This window comes from Balaenoptera acutorostrata, chromosome X (genome assembly GCF_949987535.1).
Source record: "Balaenoptera acutorostrata chromosome X, mBalAcu1.1, whole genome shotgun sequence".
NCBI classification, from domain to species: domain Eukaryota; kingdom Metazoa; phylum Chordata; class Mammalia; order Artiodactyla; family Balaenopteridae; genus Balaenoptera; species Balaenoptera acutorostrata.
This window is the reverse complement of record NC_080085.1, coordinates 4,159,931-4,172,828: the sequence shown is the minus strand read 5'-3', so window position 1 is coordinate 4,172,828 and position 12,898 is coordinate 4,159,931. Positions and strand designations below refer to the sequence as shown.

The 12,898-nt window shown below is 41.4% G+C and overlaps 1 protein-coding gene across 5 annotated transcripts in view; it reads left to right on the top strand.

Moving 5' to 3' along the window:
* Positions 1-12,898, top strand: part of NLGN4X (neuroligin 4 X-linked) — a 333,057-nt gene that overhangs the window by 71,990 nt on the left and 248,169 nt on the right. For all 5 annotated transcript variants that reach the window (XM_057539088.1, XM_057539091.1, XM_057539087.1 and 2 more), the window contains one exon: positions 1,669-2,470. In XM_057539088.1, the coding sequence (XP_057395071.1) occupies positions 1,999-2,470 (472 nt within the window). In that variant the 5' untranslated portion in view covers positions 1,669-1,998. The remainder of the gene's footprint in view (positions 1-1,668; positions 2,471-12,898) is intronic.

Below are 12,898 nucleotides of genomic sequence, written 5' to 3'. Positions count from 1 at the left end.
CCCACGTGGCTTGCAGGTCTCAGTTCCCCGACCAGGGATTGAACCCGCGGCCCTGGCAGTGAGAGCGCCGGAGTCCTAACCACTGGACCGCCAGGGAATTCCCAAGGAGGTCACTCTTTAAAAGTTAACTCCTCCCAGACTCAATAGGAAGATGGCTCAAATGTACCAGAAGGTTCTTAAATAGGCTGCAGGGTTTACCCTTGAAGGCATGCAGCGCTTTACGTGAAAATCGGGACTGCTGTGTCAACACTCTTAATTACGAATGGTGTCTTGATGTGACAAGCACTACGGCATGTACTTGAGATGCACCATCTTGTTCAGTTTCCTACAAGGAGGCTGAGATTCAGGGCGGTGATGTCTGGAGCCCACAGACACGTGCCACTGCGTAGCCCGAGAAGGATGAGTATCCGGTGTGAGTGCTCTCTCCGTTGCGTGTTGCTCCCTTTGTGGTCGCTGATAAATACCCACATGGCATGAAGCCAGCCTGGTCTCGATGCACACTTCCCTTTACCCACCTTGGAAAACGTTTAGAGCTCCACTCCTAATACCTTAGGAAAAAGTGACAGTTCTTTTTACATTTATTTATGTACTTATTAGTGTATTTATGTATGTATGAATTTATTTAAAAATTTTATTGGGGTACAGTTGCTTTACAGTGTTGCATTACAGTTTCTACTGTACAGCAGAGTGAATCAGCTGTGCGTATCCATATATGCCCTCTTTTTTGGATTTCCTTCCCCTTTAGCTCACCACAGAGCCTCGAGTAGAGTTCCCTGTGCTATACAGTAGGTTCTCATTAGTTAGCTATTTTATACATAGTAGTGTATATATGTCAATCCAAATCTCCCAGTTCATCCCACCCTCCTTTCCCCCTTGGTATCCATACGTTTGTTCTCTACATCTGTGTCTCTGTTTCTGCTTGGCAACACTCTTTGACATAAATCACAGTGATACCTTTTTTGACCCACCTCCTAGAGTAATGAAAATAAAAACAAAAATAAACAAATGGGACCTAATTAAACTTAAAAGGATTTGCACAGCAAAGGAAACCATAAACAAGACGAAAAGACAACCCTCTGAGTGGGAGAAAATATATTTACTTTATATTGGAGTATAGTTGATTTACAATGTTGTGTTTCAGGTGTACAGCACAGTGATTCAATTAAACATACACCTATATCCATTCTTTTTCAGATTCTTTTCCCATATAGGTTATTACAGAATACCGAGTATAGTTCCCTGTGCTATACAGTAGGTCCTTGTTTATTTTATATATAAAGTGACAGTTTTCTTAAACATCTGAGAAACAGTGTTCTGGGAGTTCCTATCCATTGATGGGCCAATATTATCAATAATAGTGCAATTAGGAGACATCAGTACAGTTATCTGTGCAATGTGTGTAACTTTTGGCGGTGTGTTTGTTCCTTCAACAAAGACTTGAGTGTTTCCGGAGTATTGGCATCGTTCTTGCTGATGGGACTCACTGTAGAAATTAAGACAAGCGATTGTCGGGCGAAATTCTACTGCCCGCAGATGCCGCTGTACACAATCATCGATGAATGAGAATTTCCTTGCGTGATGTTGGGGGTTGCGTGGAACACACAGCAAACGCCATTGGTGGCAGTGGTCTTGCCTTCCTTATCCTTGTCTGCTTTTTTCTCCCATTAGGCTGACCGCTCTGCCTTGGACTTCTCCTAAGTGATCGTTGCCCCGGGGAGGTGTTGGATGGTCACCGCTTCCTTGGAGCCTCGCACGGGCTGAAATTCGGCACCAGGATTAAGAGAGGGCTGCTGTCCCGTGATGGGCTGCCGAGAAAACCGCCGGGTTTGTTGTTAACCTTGGGCTCTGTCTATGACCCATCGGAGAGGCTTCCTAGCAAGCCCTTCCCCTCTCCAGGGTCTTGGTCCCTGGAAAGCCGTCTCTCTCTGCAGGCTCCCTTCACGGCTTGCTTTGCTTGGAGTTGCATCTCACGGACGCCCGCGGATGTGGTGGTGAACCATGTCGAGACCCCAGGGACTGTTATGGCTTCCGCTGGTCTTCACCCCGGTCTGTGTCATGGTGAACTCCAACGTCCTGCTGTGGATCACCGCCCTGGCCATCAAGTTCACGCTCATCGACAGCCAGGCGCAGTATCCTGTGGTCAACACCAATTACGGCAAAATCCGAGGCTTGAGAACACCGCTGCCCAATGAGATTTTGGGTCCAGTGGAGCAATACTTGGGGGTCCCTTATGCCTCGCCTCCTACCGGGGAAAGGCGGTTTCAGCCCCCGGAACCCCCCTCCTCATGGACTGGGATTCGGAACGCCACTCAGTTTGCTGCCGTGTGCCCCCAGCACCTGGATGAGCGGTCTCTCTTGCATGACATGCTGCCCATCTGGTTTACTGCCAATCTGGATACTCTGATGACCTACGTTCAAGATCAGAATGAAGACTGCCTTTATTTGAATATCTATGTGCCCACGGAGGATGGTAAGTACTTATTCTAAACAGAAAACACCTGCTCGCTCAGCCTCAAATTTGCCAAGAGGGTTGTATAATGTCCTGTGCATGATATTTTCTATAACCATTCATTTTTTTTTTCATATTGAGTTATCTCAGTAACGTACCATTTGTTCGACTTGAATTTACACAGTGTCTAATCGATGGAGAGTATCATAATTAATGACTTAATTCTTTCCATGTATTGCCTATTTAGCACTGCTGTAGTCTTTGTTTGTAGGTGATAGCCAGTGTGAGCATATAGTCTTCTATGTTATACGTGAATCATCTGTCAAGGAACAGATCTATTTGTTTTTCTCTTTCTGACTCACTTCACTCTGTATGACAAATACAGTATGCTAACACTTATATATGGAATCTAAGGGAAAAAAATAAAAGGGTCATGAAGAACCTAGTGGTAAGACGGGAATAAAGACACAGACCTACTAGAGAATGGACTTGAGGACATGGGGAGGGGGAAGGGTAAGCTGGGACGAAGTGAGAGAGTGTCATGGACATATACACACTACCAAATGTAAAATAGATAGCTATTGGGAAGCAGCCACATAGCACAGGGAGATCAGCTCGGTGCTTTGTGACCACCTAGAGGGGTGGGATAGGGAGGGTGGGAGGGAGGGAGATGCAAGAGGGAGGGGATATGGGGATATATGTATACGTATGGCTGATTCACTTTGTTATACAGCAGAAACTAACACACCATTGTAAAGCAATTATACTCCAAGAAAGATGTTAAAAGAAAAAAAAAGGAATGGATCTAGAGAAACTAATAGAATTAAGAATTTTAGCATGCTGACGTGAGCACCTGAAAATTATATAAGGAATGGTTCCTTTGGCTTTAATGCCTTAAGATATTAGCACTTTTTGAGTCTTAAAAGGAACTACTGATTGTTTTAAATACACAAGCAAGGGATATTTGATAAAACAATTGGACTTGTTTGTTTAGAATCCATGTTGTTGATATAAATTTGGACTTTATTTCCTGCCAATATTCACTGCAATCAAATGGCAAATGTGTGTCATCAGATGATTCTAACTACGTTAGAAAAATGATTTTCTTGCTTGAACAAAATGCTCCTTTTCTTTTGGATAACACAACAGTGAAAATCTGTGAACACAATCATGTTCCATGTATTAACTTAATCCAATACTAGTAAAACTCAGATATCTCCTTGTTCGTGTAGACCTCAAATTAAAATGTTTGCTAACCAGCCCAGCCAGACTCAAGGTAGTCTACAATGAAAGTCCATTTCTCATTTCTTGTTTGCATGTGCTCTTTTTTATACAAGGAGAAGGAAAAACATAGAATGAAATCTTCCTGGAACTTAAAAAAAAGTAATTGAGAGGAATCATAGCCATCACCGTCTGCTATAGAAACTGAAGTGTGTCCTTGTCCTTGGTAACTTTCATGCAGACATTTCTTTTCCTTTTTTTACCTTTAATCCTTGGGAGATGTTTGTCAGTGAGCTTTGGCTGGAAGTCTGCCATAAACGATGACATTATTCAGTGATCTCCAAAGTCGGATCGCATCTGCCGTATTGTTCTTGCTCCGTGCAGATGCAAAGAGGTGGCGTGGGTACCTTTCTCGAGAAACCAGGACGGGGGCGTCTGTTAGGGAGATGACAAAGAATGCCCAGGGAAAGTGAAAGGGTTGAGCTTCATTATGTTAGTAGCGTCTGGCATGTGGCTATTGTCACTATGGTGACAGATCTCACAATTACCTTGTAAAGTCTAGGTCTTGAATAGGGTTCAAGGGGTTAAACTGACACTGGACGCCTTACTTCCATGCCCGGTGCTGAGCTGCCCTAGTGCGCAGTAGCCCGCAGTAGCTGCTTGGTGCATATGTAAGAGGATGGATAACCCCACCCCAAACCAATTAGAGTTCTCATTTCAAAGCCACCTGGGTCATGGTCTTTCTCATCATGAACTAATCAAAGAAAGGAATAAAAAGAAACAAAGACAGGGTGGTGGAAACAAAACACGGTAAAGGATTCAAATTGCTTTCATGGGACTTCCCTGGCGGGCCAGTGGTTAAGACTTCGTCTTCCAATGCAGGGGGTGCGGTTTGATCCCTGGTCGGGGAGCTACGATCCCACACGCCTCACGGCCAAAACAGAAAACCAAACAAACAAACATAAAACAGAAGCATATTGTAACAAATTCAATAAAGATGTTAAAAAATGGTCCACATCAAACAAAAATCTTTAAAAAATAAAATAAAATAAAATTGCTTTCATCGTAAATTTGATATGCTGGTGCCTCTGAACCGGTGACTTTATAGCATTAACCTTCCAAACAAGGAATGCACTTCAAATAGAATGCCTGCTTCTGAGAGGTCGGGGTACAGTTACACCGCCCAGGAAGACAAATCAGTAGCTTCCTTGATGACAGACCCATAGATGTGCAGTTGTGTGGATTGAACCCATAAACGATTCGGCCGTTTCTTTGTGGTTCAGGATTGAATAGGAATTTGGGAATAGAAACACGCGAAAAAAGCTGCCGAATAGAGAAGCAATCTAAATTTAAGAATAAAGGCAGTGCTACCTGTTGATTCCTCTGGGCTTTTTAGAGCATTCTGGCACGCAATAGCTCACACCATCTTGGTGGGAGAATCAGAAATCTAATAGGGGCTGAATAGGTAAATTTGATCTCCCTACAATAGATAAATAATGGAATTTTGCTGGTGAGGGAAGCTATATGCCCGTGTGTTTGCAGAAACAGAAAATCACAGCCTGTTGGGTCAGGAGTTTTGAGGGTTTAAAAATAGATGACTTGCATCCATTTGTGAATCAACATGGAGGTTTAGATATTTAATTATTGGTTATTACTAAATGAATAAACCCCACTTGTACAATAATGCATGGAAATTGCGGCATCACGCTGATTTCTCCAAAGACCTTCCTTTAGGGCATATCTTAATTCATAACAGTGCATGTCATTAAGTGTGTGCACAGCAGTATTGGCTATTTGGAATTCAGTGTTCCATTTTGGTACTCCATTATTTTTTTTTAGATTTGTCGTCATGCACTCATCCAACGGTGTGGCCATCTGACTTCCCTACCAATGATAGTTCGGAGTTCCTATCCGATGCTAGTCAAGCTTCGCATGTTGGCATGGCAACAGAGACAAGCATGCTTAATTTCGAGAGGCACACAGAGACTTGTTCTAGGCAGAATAACGCCTCCTCCAAAGAGGGGCACGTCCTAATCCCTGGAACCTTTGAATATGCTACCTTACAGGGCCAAGGGGATGAAGGTTGCTGATGGAATTGAAACCACTAGGTGGCATTTTCGGGCGGGCTCTGAGGAGCTCCAGTTCTTTATGTCTCAGTGCAGAAAGAATTCAGCGAGGGACTTCCCTGGTGGTCCGGTGGTTAAGAGTCTGCGCTCCCAATGCAAGGGGCCCCGGGTTCAATCCCTGGTCAGGGAACTAGATCCTGCATGCTACAACTAAGACCCAGCACAGCCAAATAAATATATAAATATTAAAAAGAAAAAAAGGAATTCAGCGAGAGGCAAAGTGATGGATAAGAAGTGATTTATTAGAATAGGACACTTGTGAGCCTTACAATCAGGTAGGCGAGAGGGTGCTGTGCACCACTGAGAACTTAGCGGGCTGCAGTCTCATAATCAAAGGAAAAGTGGGGAGGGGGAGAAGACCACCTTCTTCCTCATTCTTGGGTAGACATCAGGCTTCCGTCCTTAGCTCCTCCTCCACAGCAGGCAGGGGAGTTTTCTTGTCCCCCACATGGTCAAGCTGGGACTGTCATGGCACAATGGAAATATTATTTCATGTCTCAGTACAACGAGGGTCTTTCACTTTGAAATGTCACCGTTCCATAAATTATTGTTTTTTATGTCTGCAGAGAGCATGTCCTAGGGGTCATTAACTTACTGAGCTCACTGGGCAGGATGTGGGTCTCATGCCGCCATTTATTTTTTATTGTCTTGGGGCATGTCTTGTACTTCTGTTGCATGATTTTGTTGCCAATAAGCCTGCTTGGCTTTCTGGTTCAGCACACCTGCTTTCTTGAGTGATCATTAACTTACAGGGTCTCCCATACTTTTTTCTTTACGTACAATCCCCTAGTGGGATTAACTATTTAATTACCTGCTTTGTCCCTTTACTCTGTCCCTATTGTTATGATATTTGCTTATCCATTGACTTTAAGATGGAGGGAATATATTCTGGTTTATCTGGGTGGGTCCATATTTAATAACAAAAACACTTTGTTGTGAATAAGGAAGCAGAAAAGGTGTTGAGGGCCAGAGGGAAGCAGTGGAAAAAAGGCACAGTGGCCATTGCTGCCTTCGAGGACAAGGCGGAGCCAGGAGTCGAGGAACCCTGAAGCCTGTCGAAGCTGGAAAAGACAAGAAACAGGTTCTCTCCTTGAGCCCCAGAAAGAAGCACAGCCCTGCCCACCCCTCAATTTTAGCCCAGTGGAACTCTGACCTTCAGAACTCTAATTTCCTAAATATCTGCCGCTCGAAGCCACAACATTGGTGGCAATTTGTTAAGCAGCAACAGGAAACTCATAGAGTTTTGCCAGCCTTTAATATAAATACCCTAATTGAAAACAACATACACATCACTAAAGAGTTGTTCTGAGCTTTCTGAGTTACTACTCATTCTGAGATGCTGATTTGTTTGTTACCCTTTCGACCTCCAGAATAACTGGTTAAAAAAACACCACCACACGCACTCATTTTAATGCTGGGTAGTTAAAATTTGCTGCTTTCCCTTATATATATCAAGGAGACAAAGTTGGTTCCAATTGGTGGGTGGATATTTTGCAGATTTGAGGTTTAACCTGTACAAAGTAGATACCCAACTTTTGGTTCCTCGTTTTAGAACAGATTTATGGCAACTCTTACTAAATGTCGTATTCAAAAGATACACTGATTTTACACAGGAACATAATGAACGGGCATTTAAGATTTCCCAGGCATCTAAAACAGATGTCCAGAGTAGGTGTCAGTGAATGGCAGAGAGCAAAACATCCAAATGGTCCTCTTTTCTCATCTGTCTCCACAAAATGTCCCTCACGATGGCAGCTGTACCTCTAAATGTCTTCTTCTGTGTTAGCAAAATCTTTTGGGCTCCCCATTCCTTCCCTCTAGACCTCAAGATCTGATCTGTTTTGGGGAAAGTGATTCTCTATCCTTTTAAAAAATAATTTATTGATGAATTTATTTGACAGAATGTCAGTTAATTCTTACCCGCCCCCCGGTTTTATTGAGATACAGTTGACATACATTGCTGTACAAGTTTAAGGGGGACAGCATGATGGTATGGCTTCTGCATATTATGAAATGATCACAGTAGTTTCAGCTAACATACATCTTCTCATATAGGTACGAGAAAAAGAAAAAAAGGAAAAGATTTTTTCCTTGTGATGAGAAGTCTTAGGATTTACTTTCTTTACAACTTTGCTGTATCTCATAGAGCAGTGGTAACTAGAGTCATCAACACTGTACATTATACCCCTAGTACTTACTTGTCTTGGAACTGGATGTTTGTACCTTTCGACCCCCTTCATTCAATCCCCCATTCCTCTACCCCCACCTCTGGCTGCAACAAATCTGATCTCTTTTTCTACGAGTTTGGTGGTTTTGTTTGTTTTTTGTTTATTTTTTATTTTTTCAATCAATTTTTTTTATTGGAGTATAGCTGATTTACAATGTTGTGTTAGTTTCTGCTGTACAGCAAAGTGAATCAGTTATCCATATACATAGATCCACTCTTTTTTTAGATTCTTTTCCCATATAGGTCATTACAGAGAATTGAGTAGAGTTCCCTGTGCTCTACAGTGGGTCCTTATTAGTTACCTGTTTTATATATAGTTGTGTATATGTTAATCCCAATCTCCCAATTTACCCCTCCCCCACTTTCCCCCTTGTTGGTAACCATGAGTTTGTTTTCTACATCTGTGACTCTATTTCTGTTTTGTAAATAAGTTCGTTTGTAATATTTTTTTAAGAGTCTACATATAAGTGATATCATGTGTTTTTTGTGTAGATTCCACATAGAAGTGAATACAGTATTTGCCATTTTCTGACTAATTTCACTTAGCATAATGCCGTCAAGGTCCATCCACGTTGCCACAAATAGCAGGAATTTCCTTTTTTTATGGCTCAATGATATTCCATTATGTATCTACACCACAGATTCTTTACCTGTCCATGCATAGATGGACACTTAGGTTGTTTCCATTGCTCGACTGTTATGGAGGGTGCTGCTGTGAACATGAGGGATGCAGATACCTTTTCTGTACCCTTTCTAATGTCAGTTTAGTTCACTCCGTCAGCTCAGCTTGGAGGATTGGTCAGGAACTTGCCTGCCAGGGTGCAAGTGCCAGCCTCTTCCCTTACCAGTTGAGTGATTATGGACAAGTTCCTTAGCTAGTACATGCCTCAGTTTCCTTGTGTGTAAAATAAAGATGAGCTGGGAGATTTAAGGTATTAATCCATATGAAGTGCTTTGTCTGGTATCTTGTACCTATAACGACTCTGTAATCTGATGTTAGTGGAGCATAGTTAATACTAGAAAAGAGAACCAGAACTTTTCAGCTAATTTGCGTATGCATATTGGTCTAATATAATGTCCAGTACATAATAAATGTGTATTGTCTATAACATAAGTATTTACTGTAGTATTGGAGGGGTCAGCTTAAGAAACGGGACCAAGCATCCATCACTTCCGACAGTTCCTAGTATGGCTTTAACAAAAGGGAATTTTGAGGAATGGCATTTTTAAAATGGAAGGTATAGTTGATTTACAATGTTGTGTTAATTTCTGCCATACAGCAAAGTGACTCAGTTATACATATATATTCTTTCTCATATTCATTTCCATTTGGTTTATCACAGGATACTGAATATAGTTCCCTGTGCTCTAAAGTAGGACCTTGTTGTTTATCCATTCTATATATGATAGTTTCCATCTGCTAACTCCAAACTCCCAGTCCAACCCTCCTCCATCCCCTTCCCCCTTGGTAACCACAAGTCTGTTGTCTCTGTCTGTGAGTCTATTTCTGTTTTGTAGATAAGGTCATTTGTGTCATATTTTAGATTCCACATATAAGTGATACCATATTTGTCTTTGTCTGACTTACTTCACTTAGTATGATAATCTCTCGCTCCATCCACGTCGCTGCAAATGGCATTATTTCGGGAATGGCATTTTTATTTTTAAAGAGCAGAGTATTATCTTGTTCTGCTTTATTCCTAAGCTTTATCTTTTTTAGCCTGAGTTGTCAAATGGATTTTTAGCATCCTGTTTGACGTACAGAAATTAATCATCAAGGAAGCATTAAAATTCATTTCTTGGAAGAGGAACTGAGAACATCCAACGACAATAGCACTATTTTTTTCTGTGAGATAACGGAAAAATTAATTGCCTTTCTCTTTTCGTCAAGTCACAAATAGTTCAGTTGTATGCAGAGTGGCAAAGTCGAGTTCACTTGTAGGCAGAGTGGCAAAGTTGTATGCAGAATGGCAAAGTTGTGTGCAGCGTGGCAAAGTTTAGTATTAGTGGCAAAAACTAAAAGTTGACTAAGTTAACACAGAAAGATGTTTTAGCCAATCCACATCAGCATGCAGCTATGTGAAAATCATTAAATGATTCCCATTTTCATCTGTGGGGGATGTTTGACGTTGTGTAGACGTGGCTTGTAAGTGAAGGTAATTAGGAAAGATTATTTAATAAATAGCTCCCTGAGAAGGATTAATTGAAAAGAATTTAGTATTTTGTGAACACGGTTAAACTAGAGTAGATTTCTGACAACGTGTGTCCCTCTCCCAGCTTAAGAGATTCACCAATAGAAAAATAATCCTGTGGTGGGTTTAGAAATTATATATATTATGAATAATGCTATTTGGTTAGTATGCCTTATACTTGTTTGAGTAATTCGGAAAAACTGTTCCCTAAAGAAGAGGATTTCCCCTTACACTTGTCATTTTCCAAAACATGAGTTTTAACTCAATTCCATTAGCAATTTATAATTTTTTTCACAATTAGAACAAGTCCAAATGACTTAGGATGTATTAAAAAACCCCTTTGTGGGCTTCCCTGGTGGCGCAGTGGTTGAGAATCTGCCTGCCAATGCAGAGAACGCGGGTTCGAGCCCTGGTCTGGGAAGATCCCACATGCCGCGGAGCAACTCGGCCCGTGAGCCACAATTACTGAGCCTGCGCGTCTGGAGCCTGTGCGCGGCAACGAGAGGCCGCGATAGTGAGAGGCCCACGCACCGCGATGAAGAGTGGCCCCCGCTTGCCACAACTAGAGAAAGCCCTCGCACAGAAACGAAGACCCAACACAGCCATACATACATACATACATACATACATACATAAAAAGAATGTAAGCAGACAAGAATATCATTAAAAAAAAAAAAAACCCCTTTGCTAGGCATGCGTATTATAAACATTACAAACAAACTGTTCAAGATAGAAAGTTGAGGTGCAATTAGTCCGCTAGAGTATGTGTCGGTGTCCAGAAATCTCCTCCTTATTTACTCGTGCAGTCTCGCCCCCAGGACATGTAATAGCTTCATTTGTTGCCAAAGACACTGCTGGTTTGGACACTGTTGTTTATTTTGCATACTGTCTTGGCAAAGCCTTCAGCCTTTTTAATATTGAGTGACCTCAGTTATGAATAATAATAGTACTGTACCTCCTGTGAATGTTAGGGTTATAGTGATTTTGGAGTAAGCTACTGTGTAAGAAATGATTATAAAATAGAAAAGATCAGTATGTTCTTATAACTTTAATTTTCGGGTAATTCAGTGTTCATCTCATCACAGTATCTGTCGTCCGAAGACTGAAGTTCCTTGGGTGCCAAGATTCCTGTGTATCTAGTCTGTTGTTTGGTTTTCCTAAACCAGGCTGTCTTCATAAAGAATTAGTTTCATGTTTTCTCCTTTACGGTTAAGAATCCTTATTCTGTGTGCGGTGACATCCAAACTGCAGTGAAAGTGAACAGAGCTGAGAATTCGTTAGCTTTGGAGTTGAGGACCATTGGGGATGTGTGAGGAGTGCAAAACAGCAGCCCTGCGTAAATAAATCAGACCTACAAATCATCCAGGAACTCACAGGCAACTGAGGCAGAGAGAGAGTCTGAAAGAGAGTCATCTATTCATGTGCTAACCACCTGTTAAGACAAAATGAAGACGAGAGACACGGTAGTCTCTGTTTTATTATAATTCAATCGAATATTCTATTTAGGCTTGGCAAAGTAAGTTTCCACAACTGGAAACAGAGAAAAAAAGATGAAAAGAATTTTTCTTGTTAGATATCACATGTCTGATTATTTTGAGTGGTGATGACTGGCATTGGTATATAGTTTGTGGTGTGTGTGTGTGTGTCTGTGTGGCTCTGTTTGTGTGTAGGATGTTGGAGGAAAGCCCACAGGAAAAAACATCCGTAATTCCTTTAAGATCCAATGTGTTACAGTTTTCTGGAAAAAGCCAAAAAGCACATGGAGATGACAAGACTCTGCCTTCCTCTCTGAATTCCAAGCACTCTGAAGTTTCCCTTAATCAAGATACTCTCTCGTCCGTTGTGAATGTGGTTGTGTGTACAATAGTCAAGTTTGCTCTGGGGAAGACTGTGTGTTCCCATCAGAAAGAGAGGAACACTGAAAGTATTGATTTGTCTCAAGCAAAGGAGCTTTTGTAGTCGGTTTCGACACAATCTGAAAATTACATGTTCCGAAACACTCCTATCAGTTTTCTTCAAAATGTATGCTTTGAACTATGTTCTGTTCTCTCTGTTTTATGACATGACATAATCCATCATTCCATCAAAAAATGAACGTATTCACCTGACATCCTATCTACCTGCTCTGTGTTCACTGTAGTTCTAACCCCAGCCAGATAGTCTATGGATCTCCAGATCCCAACTCTGATTTCTTTGTGTGTTTTCTTCTCTCCTCCATTCCTTATTCTCTTTACAACCTTTTTAGGTGATTCATTGAAAAATATTGATAAATCACTACTTGCATTTAACATATGCAAGGCTTTGGGTAAGTCCAAGAGGTGATGTAAAGAATTGTAAGCCCTTTGATGGGAAAGTAAATGAGTCCCAAGAAAAACTAAAGTTTCAGAAACGGATCATTAGGCACAGTGAATTCAAGCAGGGAATGCTTTAAGTTTCCACGAAAAAAAAAAAAAAGGAAAAGGAAAAGAGTTTGAAAGTTATGTTTTCCATTGAGGATCCATGATGGAAAGGTTTCCACCAATCTTGAGATGAATATCCAAGGCATACACTCCTGTGTTGTGGAATGAAGAAGGGCTTTCTGAATCCCCCAAAACGAAGCTTCTTATTTGTTGCTTCTCTAGATGGAACAAGACATAAAAAGTATAAAATGGGGAAAGAGGGAGGGATAAAATCATGACAGAAC